Source organism: Eriocheir sinensis, unplaced genomic scaffold (assembly GCF_024679095.1).
Source record: "Eriocheir sinensis breed Jianghai 21 unplaced genomic scaffold, ASM2467909v1 Scaffold266, whole genome shotgun sequence".
NCBI lineage: Eukaryota > Metazoa > Arthropoda > Malacostraca > Decapoda > Varunidae > Eriocheir > Eriocheir sinensis.
The window spans coordinates 380621-395196 of NW_026111572.1; the positions used below are offsets into that span (position 1 = coordinate 380621).

Below are 14576 nucleotides of genomic sequence, written 5' to 3' on the forward strand. Positions count from 1 at the left end.
ACGCTCTCCTGCAGTGACAGCCTTCCTCATCCTGGTGTCATTTCTGGCAATAAGAGGTGTCACTAACTCCAGAAGTCTGTGGTACTGGCTTTTGTCCAACCTGATCCAATTCTTCAGAGTCTCATGATCCTCTAAACTCAGCTCTTTTAACAGCCTGTGGTACACACTTTCTCTTCCCGACGAGCCAACCATGAGCGCATCCATGCACGCTTTTTGGCTTGTTTAGCCTGTCTAAGTCTCACAATACACAGTATTAGGTTCAGAGCAGCGTATCTTTGCCGCAGCGTGGACTCCATGTTTGTTTACACTCCTTGGTCTGTGCCGACGGAAAGTTTCAGACGAAACACAGTTTGTGTGTGACAGGCTGCAGCCAAGATATCGACGATTTTCAGAAAAACGACGGAAAAAGTTGACGGAAAAAGTGCTAGTGTGACACCGCCTTAAGCTAGATTCCTGGCGCCTAGGCAGGTTAGTAAGCTTGCAGCTGATTGGCTGCTCCGCTCTCCCGCTAACACTCATGTCGGACCACATCTTGCATGCTCGAGTGAGACATGTTTCTTTATTATATGCCATAGCTCAACTCAACGTATTGAAAACACAGTTATTTATAGCAACATTTCACTCGCCCCAACCATCACGGCGCTCGAGACACCCTGTATGATGATGTTAAAAAAATGAGTGTCGCGCGCGCCATGATGGTTGGGGCGAGTGACATGTTGCTATAAATAACTCTGTGTTTTCATTATGTGGAGCTTCATCTGCATTCTGATCACACTATCGTGCTCATGAGAGATTTTCCTACGTCATGTAATAATATATTTCTGCAGTCAATGAACAACTGTTGAAAACAGTGAGTATAAGTAAAACATGTTATAAACATTTTTTTAACATCTTCACGGTTCAACTCATCGTAATACCATTTTCTTATTTGTTTTGTCGAGTTTTTAAAATACATCTTGATTCTACAGTCAGTGCTGAGTCTGATGGTGTCAAGCAAAACTGGCTAGCTCGTCTATGAGTTGAGCTATGGCATATACTCAGCCACCGCGTGTAGAGGGATAGGTGTGAAGGGGAAGGAAGGGAAGGAGGAACAGCAAGGAATGGTGGGAGGGAGATGTAGGGTCGATGGTGGTCACTGGTTGGTTGCAGTTACCCGGACCTTTCACACTGGGGTAACCAGTGGCGGTCACCGGTGACGGCCACCGGTGGCCTCGTGAAAGAGGCCTAATTCCATCAAACAGTGGCCCGCATTACAAGTCAAACCTGAGAAGTTTCGGGTCCCTACAAAGGTCGGTTTAGGGGCTGTACTACAGTTCATCTGAGAGTTTCGGGGCCCTACAAAGCTCGGGATGAATAACTCTGTAGGGACCCGAAACCTCTCGGGTTTGACATGTAATATGGCCTAGTATCTCAAAAAATAGTGATGCGAAAATAATTCCTTGGGTTGAATATTCTCAGCACCTCTAAGGTAACGTATAAAGGTCATTTTCAACTCGCAGAACACTATGAAGACGTAAAGTGATAAATATCCTTTTGTTAGTCACCCTCGGAGATGGGGTACGATATCCTGCCGCTGTTCTGCACTTAAGGGTTAGAATAAACGCCCAGAGGAACGCTCAAAGGTACGATATCGTGTCATTTTTCTGTATTTATGGGTTAGAATGAACGCCTAGTGGAACGCCCAAAGGTACGATATCCTGCCGCTGTTCTGTATTATGGGTTAGAATGAACGCCTGTCAGTCCCTTGAAAAGCTCACCCTTAAGATGAAGTACGATATCCTGCCGTTTTTTTTTTTTTTCACGGCAAGGGAGGCAGCTCAGGGCTAAAAATCAAAATCAGCAACAAAAACAAAATCATCAAGAAAAAGGCCGCTAAACGCTGCTCCGGCAAAAGAAAAAAAGAACGAGAGGCCAAAAGAGAGGTCAAGTCTGGGAGGAGAGGAGTCTTGATGGCCGCCTCACTCTCACTCACCCGCCCACACTCACCCTCGAAGATGGAGTAGGATATCCTGCCGTTGTCGCCCTTGTCGTGGTCCAGCGCCATCACCCGCACCACCGCCGTGCCCGCCGCGGCCCCCACGCTCACCTGGGGCAAGGAAGCGGCGACCAGTGAGGGGCAGAGGCGGAGGGACAGGCGAGGGGGTGGTGTGTAAGGTGAATAAGCTGCTACTACTACTACTACTGCTACTACTGCTACTACTACTACTGCTACTACTACTACTACTGCTGCTGCTACTACTACTACAAGTACATAAATGATACCTCCACCCATGTTTATTTTCCCGTCACATAATCATGGAGGGCTCCATAGCTTGGAGGTCATTAGCCCCAACTCTGTCCGCTAATGACTGTGGCATCCAACCATATCACTAATACTACCTGACACTAAATCACCTATCATCTATTACGTCTAGATCCCCCTTTCCTTCCCTACTCAAGTCACTCCCGACCCACCCTAATGTCACTCTCCACCACTGTGGCTTCATAGTCCATATTGGAGATGTTGGTGGCTTTTGGGCCAGAGTGTCTGGTGCCCCTGAGACATAGGATGGCCGACCTGAGCTGGGAGAACGAGAGGCAACACCTCATCCAGGCGACAACGTGACTCCTTGGCTGATGCTTCTTTTCTGAGATTAGTTCCGCGAGGCGTGCGTAGAAGCATTGGGCCCTGGGACCCATCCCGCCGGATGTGGTGAAGACGAGAGGGGTGAAGCTGCCCTGATCAACATGTTGGATTCTTTCACCGTATGCCCTTGTCTTCTCCTGCTCGTTCCTGTGGTGGGCGGCTTGCAGGGGCAGCTCACGGTGACAGGCAGCCATCGGGTCGAATATGCGGATGTCCATGAACGCCCGCTGTCCGCGCACCCAGAATCCGCGGGCACTTACATCAACCCGTGCCTCCTGTGAGGTATTGGCTGTCCTGTACCGAAGGTGTTCGCCGTCCAGGGGAAGCAGTGCCGGCTCGGTAGTGACGTCTTGGCATACCTCCCCGAGCATGCTGGCTGTCAGATCCCTCACTTCATCGTGTCGAATACAGACGAAGCCTCCTTTTTTACATGTCATGGTGTGGGTGACATCATTTGGTGATCCACATGCACAGAGATCAGGCACTACTACAAGTACTACTACTACTACTACTACTACTGCTGCTGCTACTACTACTACAAGTACTACTACTACTACTACTACTACTACTACTTTTTTTTTTTTTTTTTTTTTTACATTGCTGCCTATTGCGCCGGTAGGCTTCTTGCATTGGCTCATGCTGCCCTCCCAGAGCTCATTTTGATCCTTGAATCTAGAGTCCGGGTTGATAGGTGGTCTTCTGACAGCATGTGGGTAGTTTAAGCCACTCGGCGGCTGAAAATCCCAGCTTGGCACTACTACTACTACTACTACAACTATTACTACTATTACTACTACTACTACTACTACTACTACAAGTACTACTACTACTACTACTACTACTACTACTACTACTACTACTACTACTACTACAAGTACTACTACTACTACTACTACAAGTACTACTACTACTACTACTACTACTACTACTACTACTACTACTACTACTACTACTACAAGTACTACTACTACTACTACTACTACTACTACTACTACTACTACTACTACTACTACTACTACTACTACTACTACTACTACTACTACTACTACTACTACAAGTACTACTACTACTACTACTACTACTGCTGCTTCTACTACTACTACAAGTACTACTACTACTACACAACATAAATGATACCTCCACCCATGTTTATTTTCCCGACACATAATCATGGAGGGCTCCATAGCTTGGAGGTCATTAGCCCCAACTCTGTTCGCTAATGACTGTGGCATCCAACCATATCACTAATACTACCTGACACTAAATCACCTATCATCTATTACGTCTAGATCCCCCTTTCCTTCCCTACTCAAGTCACTCCCGACCCACCCTAATGTCACTCTCCACCACTGTGGCTTCATAGTCCATATTGGAGATGTTGGTGGCTTTTGGGCCAGAGTGTCTGGTGCCCCTGAGACATAGGATGGCCGACCTGAGCTGGGAGAACGAGAGGCGACACCTCATCCAGTCGACAACGTGACTCCTTGGCTGTTGCTTCTTTTCTGAGATTAGTTCCGCGAGGCGTGTGTAGAAGCATTGGGCCCTGGGACCCATCCCGCCGGATGTGGTGAAGACGAGGGGGTGAAGCTGCCCTGATCCACATGTTGGATTCTTTCACCGTATGCCCTTGTCTTCTCCTGCTCGTTCCTGTGGTGGGCGGCTTGCAGGGGCAGCTCACGGTGACAGGCAGCCATCGGGTCGAATATGCGGATGTCCATGAACGCCCGCTGTCCGCGCACCCAGAATCCGCGGGCACTTACATCAACCCGTGCCTCCTGTGAGGTATTGGCTGTCCTGTACCGAAGGTGTTCGCCGTCCAGGGGAAGCAGTGCCGGCTCGGTAGTGACGTCTTGGCATACCTCCCCAAGCATGCTGGCTGTCAGATCCCTCACTTCATCGTGTCGAATACAGACGAAGCCTCCTTTTTTTTCATGTCATGGTGTGGGTGACATCATTTGGTGATCCACATGCACAGAGATCAGGCAGTCCCTCAATCGGCCAGCCATATCTCAGAGCAATGGCGTCGACAAATTCTTGTTTGTTGAGGCTGAAGCCCTTTGCTCTGATTGGTAATGACGTTAGCCAGTTAGAGGCGCCTGCCTCCTGTGCTGTGTGTATTTTCTACCCATTTCTGTGGACAGGTGGTGTGTAAGACGGTCCAGCTCGTCTTTTTGGGCCTGTTGCCTTTCTTCTGAGATTTTCCTTTTAATATCTCTTATTTCTGTTTGGTCTATCTCGCCCTCTGCCTCCTGAGCAATGATCCTGTTGATGAGTGACCTGGTAAGGCTGATGGAGTTTTGGTTCTCCTTATCTGCCAGCTTCTCAGGGTTGGTGATCCCCATCCCACCCAGTCTTGGGGGAAGTGCTAGCATATCCTCTCTTCCTCCCCAAAGCATGATATTTCACCAGCGCCGGCAAGAATACATTCTTGACGGCATTTTCCAGTGGTCGGAGGAGTGAACTGAAGCCGCGGATGGTGCGCATCAGGAACGTCCACCGATGTTGGATGCCGTGGGTGTACGCTGAATAGGCAGCGTGTGGCTCAGTCTTGGCAATGGCAGACAAAGCTTCTATTTCCTTCACCCATTCAGCTACTTTGTCTCCCACGTACTCCTTCTTATATACCTCTGTCCCGATCACTGCACCTAAGTGTCGTTGTCCGTCTTTTGTCACAATGACGCCACTTCCTCTAAAAGGTTCTGCGGCATGGTCATAATGTTCAGGTTTGACAATAAGGACAGACTTGGTGGCGTTAGGGATGTATCCTATCTCAGGGCCGGCGGTGTTCACAGTGTCCCACCACCCTTTTAAGTCTGAGATTTTACCAGCACCTGAGAGGTCATCCGCATAAGCCACCTGTTTCACCAGTGTTTCTGCGAACGCGATTTCATTTTGGAGGACTGATAGGCCCAGGGCGTACATAGCCATGGCTATTGGGTCACCTTGTGTTGTTCCCTCAGATGATTTTAACACTTTCACCTTTCCACTGTGGCTATTTATGTATAAGTCAGTCGGGTATGTATAGGTATTTTCGACATACATAGCTAAGCTAGGGCACTTGGTTTTAATGTTATGTATCATAGTCTTTCTATTTATTGTGTTGAAGGCATTTTTGGCGTCAACAAGAAGCACTGCTTCGCACTCCACGTGGTCGAATATCTCCCGCATGGCATGGACTGCTGCTTCTCCTCCTGCCTGCTGCTTCTCCTCCTGCCTGCTGCCCCGCACAAACTTGGAGGTTCCCTGCTGCCATTCTCACATCTTCTTTGACGACAGCCATGATGCATTTGCCTACGATGCGCCGCAGGACTTCTCCGACTCCTATAGGCCTGCATCCCGGCCTCTTGTCCAGGGGAATGAGGCGGCATGCCGTCAGGGCGTCCACATAGTGGCAGCTGGAGGAGGCGAGTTTTCTTGCCAGTGCTGCAATGGTGTTGCGCAAGTCGCCAGCTGCATTGCCAAAGTTGGCGCTGCTCAGCAAGCTTCGCCATGCCCGTGCATCAAGTCCTGAGGGCCCCGCGCTGCCACGAGTCTGGAGGGCCTTCTTCCACACCATCTCTCCTGTTATCCTTTCGTATATAACTGGATTCGGTGGTTGGTGACATCCTGCCAGTCTCAGTCCCTTCAGGTCACTCGGTGGAGGATGTTTTTCCTTGAGTTGACTGATCGTGTCCCTGGTGAGTGGAAGCACACCCCGTGTGGAATTTTCTGACAAGGCTCGTGTTGCAGACGCAACGTTGCCTTGTCGCATTTTGTCTGCAAACTTCCGGGCCCTGTCTTCTGTGGAGGTGTTGTTTTGTTGGGGTCCGGGGAGCATAAACCCGAACTGTATTATTGTTCGGCACCATTGGGTTAAAAGTGGTTGAAAAAGGCCGTAGAGTCGTCATACTCAGTATCCATAATGTGCCAAGACGCAGAAAACGATGCTTTTATGGATAACTAAGAAAACTGTGAGATTCTATGCTCAGCTGCGATAAACATAAGCCCTCACATTATATATGCAATTCTTAGTCTGACTATATAGAATTTCTCTCTCTCAGCTTAAGTTTTATTATTTATTCTATGCATATATATATATATATATATATATATATATATATATATATATATATATATATATATATATATATATATATATATATATATATATATATATATATATATATATATATATATAAATGCACTTTTCTTAATGATCATTCAGGATTTATTCATACACTACTTTTATTCTTTCTCTTTATTGTATATATGATTAGTTATGTAAAATGTATTAACAATAAATAACACTCTACTCTGTCACGTCTACCTGATTCTCCCATACTAGTCCTGTTCACTCCAACCCCTATCCACCTCACGTTGACCTGAGTTCCTAGGAGGGTAATGAGGTCAGCACTAAAGAACGGATTACAGGGTCTAGCTTAAAATTACCTTCATTAAGATTAAAATTATCAAACTTTTGTATACATGCAGACTCTATTATTCTACGTTTCTTAAAGTGATAGAGTGATTATTTTCTGAAGCATGTTTAAACATAGCATTATTCAGGTTACATGTCCGAAAAGCATATAGATGTTCTTTTACACGAGTTTCTAAATTTCTAACAGTTTCTCCAATATAAACAAGGTCACAATCTTTACAGTCAATTTTATATACGCCAGCTGTACCATCTACAAAATTCTTGTTTTTTACTAACGTTGATTTAATGGTGGAGATATATTTATATGCTATGTTTACATCAAGGTCCTTATTAACAGTTTTAACGACATCAAGTTCAGGTCAGGTCAGGTCAGGTCAGGATCAGGTCAGTTCAGGTAACACCCCAGACAGCAGATTCGGTCAAGGAGAGGTCATCAGAAGTGACCGCATAGAAATTAATTCAAGCAGTCTCTCTAGAAGTTTTATAAATTTATATCAAGAATATAATAATTTTGTTCAAAATAAAAAAGAAATTCAGAATGACTTTATCCCAAAGAAACTGTTTAGGTCAAGCAATAATGATCCTAAATGGAGACGCAGAGTTAGAGGAGACATGATTGAAGTATAGAAATGGTTCAAGGGGATTAACAAGGGAGGGGCAGTGACGGCATGAGGTCAAGTGCACTCAGGTCAGCCACAGTTTGGTGGTGACTGCTGAGAGGACTCAGTCAGAGGCTAAACTTCATCATGGCAACACCTAGAGAAGTGTTCGATTTCGAAGACGAAGGTTTTTCTACTATCATTCTAACCGAGACAGAAGATTTAGTGCATTTTCGCTTAAACGTGAAAACCGACGAAGAGTTCCAGCGTTGGAAGGAGCTATACATGGGAAAAACCAACACTTGCTTCAACGTCAAGCATGTATATCCTGCCCGTTGCAGAAAATTGCTTCATAAAATACTAATTTGTCATCATGGTGCTGCTCGCCACTTGGGAAAGAAGAGAACATATACTGGGTAAGTACCTGTTAAAAATTTGTTCTATAAATAGGATACATTTACTATGCCCTGCGGTTCAAAATACATATCAGTTATTTTTAACACACTATATGAAGGAAACTGCAAACCTCTCGTACTCAAGGCAGCTCCTTCTACCATCCCCATTTCTTATCTATGCTGTTCTTGATATTCATCTTAACCTTGTTCGTAGGTGCCCTGTAACAATGGACGTTGTCATTCGGTTCATAACTAAGGACACTGTAAAGAAGGACAAACTGATGGCCACACACCCATGCTTCGTAAAACTGAAGGGACAGCACAATCACTCTCTACAGTCTGCAGAAGCTCTGAACCAGCTTAGGGTACTTCCGGAAACGAGGGAGACTTTTATTAAGTATTTTGAGCAAGGTACGGTAACTAATTGTTCACTGACTACTTCATTTCGTTTTTCGTTCTGAAAATACTAATTTCTAAGCAGGATTGATGTAGCATTTTATGTTGTGTCTCTTAGTGCACTTGCACTATTGACTGTGTAATATTTTAACACTTCAGACTGCATGTGACATAGATTTAAGGAATATTTTAATAGCTAGGTACATTATTCATGTCTGCGCGAGCACCATGGACAACACATTCTGCTATACGTTCAATTTTCAATTTTCAGGAATGACTGCTAATCAGGCTGGAAGATTCCATGTCCTAAAAATGGGGCTGTGTGATGACTTATTTGGACAGGCCAATCATGCTATAAACCCATCGCCTCGTGCTATCAGTTATATGAGAGACGAATGGCTGAAGAATGAACATGGTGGCCTGAAGAACTTATCAATGGCAGAGGCAATCAGAAAGTATGCCGCAAATAACCCAGATGTGACGATACTGGAGGACATATCAGAAGGAAGTTTTACTGCAGTACTTGTTACAGCTTTTATGAAGAGAGTCCACATTAAATTTAGGGAAGCTGGAGAAGTAATCTTTGTGGATGCCACGGATGTGTTGACCAACTCAACACTTCAGTTATTCCCTTCCTCTGTGCTGGACCAGCAGGTGCTGCTCCACTGGCAGTGCTGTTTACATCTTCCCAAGATGAAGCAACACTGAAAAAAGGTAAGTCTGACAATTTTCCTTTTACTGAATGTTGTTAACTCCGACTGTGGATTTGTAATCGGTATATTGTGCGTGAGAAATACATAGAAATGGTCTTCGTATTGCATACTAACTCTCTCTCTCTCTCTCTCTCTCTCTCTAACACACACACACACACACACACACAAAGGGTCGGTTGGAAACCTAGGGTAACTGTCATTTCTGTGAAGCTTGGCTTGTGCTCTGGACGCATACTTGGATATATCTGAAGTTAATCACCTTTGCTCTTATCTACAGGTTTTGAAATGGTTAAGAGTGCTGTAGCAGAAAAGGCCTTCTATGGGAAGGGCACGCCGGAGACTTTCATGACTGACAACTGCGATGCCATGAGGAAAGCCCTAGCAGCAACCTGGCCTGGAGCTCGACAGTTCCTCTGCATTTTTCATTTTCTACAACAAGTATGGAGGTGGCTATTGGACTCGAGACACGAAATCAAGAAAGAAGATCGCCAGGAACTTATGACTATAGTGAAAAGCCTCGTATATTCAGCAACGAAGAACGATTTATTCACGTCATGGGGAAAATTCAAGGCTAATCCTCTTTCGGAGAAGTATCCTAACTTTAGAAGGTACAGTATATTGCCATAATGTTAATCATATCTATAACAATAGTGATTTCGTAATATGGATGATAAGTACAGATAATGCATTTTTTTTTTTAATATTTTCAAAATCATCATAATAATTGATAACATTTATATACTACTACTACTACTACTACTACTACTACTACTACTACAGACTTCACGAGCTGTCTAGATGTTTGCTGGCCTTTTGTAAATAGTTAATGTAAGGTCGTGAGTTTCCATGCTCTTCTGAACACCCAGTATTTAGGTCTAACAACTATTTTTGTTTTCTTATTTCAGCTATCTAGGCTCACTGATGGAAAGGAGTGACGAGTGGGCGATAACGTTCAGGGCAGGTGCGGTGCTACGTGGACATCACACCAACAACTTCTGTGAGGCAACAATGTGCATCATTAAGGAAGTCGTTCTTAATAGGTAAGCGCCAAGGGATGTTTCTTTCTTATTTGTGATGGCTGGTTTTATTAATATAAGTACCATACATCAACATGAAATTCAAACTGCCATTTTACTGACTAGTTGTACAATTGGAGGCCTTCTCGTAAAGCTCGACTGTGTTCTATTACTTTTTTTTTTTTTTGTTCTACATATTTTCGCATCATCAACAAACTCATCTGCGTTACTAGTGATGACAATGTCCTTAATTTTCTTGATTTCCGTGATTATTGTAAGTAGGGTATTACTGCCTATTATATTCAAGTGTTTCCATTACAGTAAATCACATACACAACATATTTTCCTTTCTAATAATTAAGTTCCCCCCTGAATCTAATATTCTGTTGCATTCTGTTGCTTCCCCTTATCAACATTTAAGTGTTTGCAGAACATTACTTACTTGTCTATTTATTCTTTCTCTCTCTCTTTTTTTTAGATGCAAGGCATACAACGCAACGCAGCTGATCATTTTCATGGCCGAAATCTTTGACAGCTACATGAAGAAGAGGCTGGTGGACGTTGCGCTTGGCAGACGGAGAGTGAAATCATTAAGCACGGCTACACTGCCTCTAGAAATGGTTACTTTCCAAGGTAACGGAAAGTACAGAGTCCAGAGCCAGTCTACTCCATCCCTTCAGTACGACGTAGATCTTGTGACTGGATTTTGTGAGTGTACTGCAGGGGAAAATGGTTCCTTGTGTAAACATCAAGCTGCCTGTGCAGACTACAGCATGACGGTCCTGCCCCAAGTCTTCACTGCCACTACTGAAAACAGACGGTGGCTGGCGTCAGTGGCAGTAGGCGACGAGAAAGTTCCACCCGAAGGCTTTTTTAGAGGACTGTTGGAGCCAACATTAGAAAAAGAAGAAACTGCCTGTGCTTCTCCTGTTCAGGAATCCCAGGAAAGCACAGAGATCCAGCTAATGCCTCCTGAAGTGAACGTCGAGAATCAAGATGAAAATCCGCACCAGTCTCCAGATGTTGGCGAGTTTGTAGCTACATTCCAAAATGTGGTCGAAAAATATGCCAACAGTGACACTGCGGCAGCCCTCAGTACTGCTGTGAGACGGTTAAAGACTGTGAAAAGTGGGAATCAGCTGAACAGCATACTGCAGACCTTTGGAAGTGGCCTTTGCAATAAGGGAGCTGGCAGAGGAAAAATTCGATGCCAGCCAACATCTATCGCAAGAAGAGGGCCAGTAAACCCCCGTGGTGCCGCCCATCTTGGTAAGGGACGACGACCGAGCCACTTACCAAACCCAAAACCAAAACGACCGCGAAATTTGTCCCAAAATATTGCGCAGAACGTGGCTAATGCTAAGTCACACGGGAGTGGCCACTAGGATAGGGAGTATTGTACATGCATTGAAATAAAATTTTTGAGCGTCGGTTACAGATTTCTGTGGTATTTGTAAATATAAAGAAGGTTTGCCCGTTTTTCTAAGCTTAAGATGAAATTGACCGCATGAGGAAAACTGATGAACATTTAGAGGAGAGAGTAGAGTGTTATTTATTGTTAATACATTTTACATAACTAATCATATATACAATAAAGAGAGAAAGAATAAAAGTAGTGTATGAATAAATCCTGAAATAATAAAACTTAAGCTGAGAGAGAAATTCTATATAGTCAGACTAAGAATTGCATATATAATGTGAAAGCTTATGTTTATTTAAGCTGAGCATAGAATCTCACAGTTTTCTTAGTTATCCATAAAAGCATCGTTTTCTGCGTCTTGGGGCCATTATGGATACTGAGTATGTATGATGACATGACTCTACGGCCTTTTTCAACCACTTTTAACCCAATGGTGCCGAACAATAATACAGTTCGGGTTTATGCGTCCGGGGAGCCTCTCCTGTATGGCTCTGGCTTCTCCAAGGAGGGCATCTAACTCGTTAGTTTGCCACAAGGCAACTCGCCTTCTTAATGCCTCGATATTTTCGGCTTGTTTGGTCTTTGGGTGTGCTTTTTGGAGGAAGAGATGGGGGAGAGTGAATACAATTTTCAGGGATAGGGGCGCCAGTGGTGTGTTCTGGATGTAGTTATTTAACAGGGTGACAATTTCTTTGATGATAAATGTCGTGGCTCCACATCTGGGTGGTTCAAAAAGATTTCTTGCAGACCACCCAACAACTTCAAGGTATGTGTCATCCACCCACCTCGTTGCTTCCCCCTCCGCTAGCCCCTTCCAAGAAAAGCTTCCCCCGACCTCCGCCACGCCCTGTCCAGTCGAAGAGGAAGAGTGATGAGGGGGTGGTGGTAGTGGTGTTGGTAGTGGCAACATTGGAGGTGCCAATGGAAGGGTGGTACCGGTTGAGGGGATATAGAGGTGGCGGTTGTGCAGCAGCTCCTCCGACCCCCTCCCCGCTCACTCCTTCCCCGGCGGCCCTCATTGTCCCCGCGGTGTCGCGCTTCATCGTTATCCTCCTTGCTCTGATCCCTGCCCAGGGGATTTTGGCACCTGTCGCTCTGTTTACAGTTCGTACAGCGTCTTTTCTCCTTAACACATGCACAGTTTATACATCTGTGATCTTCTTTTGTACAAACGCAGCATCTTCTTTGGCTTGGAGGGTCAAGCATTTATAAAATTATAGATATTGATATTAATGACAACAGGAATATTGGTAGTACATGTAGTAATAATGACTGATTATTGATTATGATTGAAAGTAGTAGTGATATCTACTGTGGAATGACACTAATATTAATATTCCTATTAGTTTAGCGACATTGACAGATATATAGATAGGATTATAATCAATATAATAGGCTGACACATTGTTTTCAAAGGATGAAAGAGAGAGAGAGAGAGAGAGAGAGAGAGAGAGAGAGAGAGAGAGAGAGAGAGAGAGAGAGAGAGAGAGAGAGAGAGAGAGAGAGAGAGAGTGTTGGGATGGAGATATTATCAGTGCGATGTGGAGAGATTTGTTAGTGTCAGCATGGCATCGAGGTTACAGAGGTTAGCGTAACCAAGGGGCGGTTGGTGCGGTGTGGGGAGCGAGGGGGCCGGGGGTATGGGCGTATAGTGTGAAGAGAGGGTGAGTGGGGAAGAGACAGGAGAGGTCGGTGTGAAGGAGAGAGAGAGAGAGAGAGAGAGAGAGAGAGAGAGAGAGAGAGAGAGAGAGAGAGAGAGAGAGAGAGAGAGAGAGAGAGAGAGAGAGAGAGAGAGAGAGTAATAATTGTAATTGCATCAGAACAGAAGTAAACAAAGTGTTAAAATTATATTAATGACACTAACGTCGATAATAATGTAAGCAGTAGTTTTGAAAGTATGAACACAAGTAATATGAATAATAATAATGACAAGAATATTATACTGATACTAATTATAATAGCAATAACAACAATGGCAACGCTAATAATAGTAACAATGACAAAAAATACTACTACTACTACTACTACTACTACTACTACTACTACTACTACTACTACTACTACTACTACTACTACTACAACCATCCCTACTATTACTAAAAGAAGAAGAAGAAGAAGAAAAAGAACAACAACAACAACAACAATTGACTACTACTACAACTAGGCTACTACATCTATTTACTACTACTACTACTACTACAACATACTACTACTACCACTACTATTACTACTACTACTACTACTACTACTACTACTACTACAAGTAAAAACAACAACAGGAATAATAATAATAATAATAATAATAATAATAATAATAATAATAATAATAATAATAATAATAATAATAATAATAAAACTCTCCTTCCTTACCATTACAGGCCAATCACGCCCAAAGCACGTCATAACACATCGTTCTTTCTGACGTATTTTCATCACGGACTAAACAATTTATACGAAGTTAATCGCTCCGTAAACGTCCACTAATTTAACGTCACTAACTATCTCACGTGCCTCTTCCACCTCCTCCTTCTTCTCCTACTCTTTTCCTCTCCTCCTTCACCCCCCCAAAGAGCCTCGTTCACGCCTTTATGGAGCGTCCCCGTACGTGTAGGTTGTCGGGACTGCATCTCACACCCCCTTCAGCCTCGTAGGGTAAGAGGGTGTTCGTCTGAAGCGCCCACTTCAAGCTCCTGCCTTTGATCTCTCCTCCTCCCCGCCCTGCCGCTCCTCTGTCTTTCGCCGCTACTTTTATGGCTATTCTTACCGTGCTCCTAACTTTATGGCTACTCCTCTCAGGCCGCCCCGCTGTTTAAGGCCGCCTCTCGCCTCGTCCTTTTTCACCGCCTGCTCGTGAAGTTTACAAGGGAGTTAAGTGGCGTTGCAAATCCCCTTTCCCCGCCGCCGAACTTTGGGAGGTTAAACCCTTATTTGTTTCCCGCAGCTTCCCGTGATTTAAGCCGCCGGGATATTGACTCGTTGTTATGACTCAGAAAA

At 44.3% G+C, this 14576-nt stretch overlaps 1 protein-coding gene across 1 annotated transcript in view; it reads right to left on the reverse strand.

The window, feature by feature from the left end:
• LOC126991381 (fat-like cadherin-related tumor suppressor homolog) overlaps positions 1-14576 on the reverse strand; it is a 33153-nt gene that overhangs the window by 3505 nt on the left and 15072 nt on the right. Inside the window, exon 5 of the mRNA XM_050850133.1 lies at positions 1987-2086. Within this exon, the coding sequence (XP_050706090.1) occupies positions 1987-2086 (100 nt within the window). The remainder of the gene's footprint in view (positions 1-1986; positions 2087-14576) is intronic.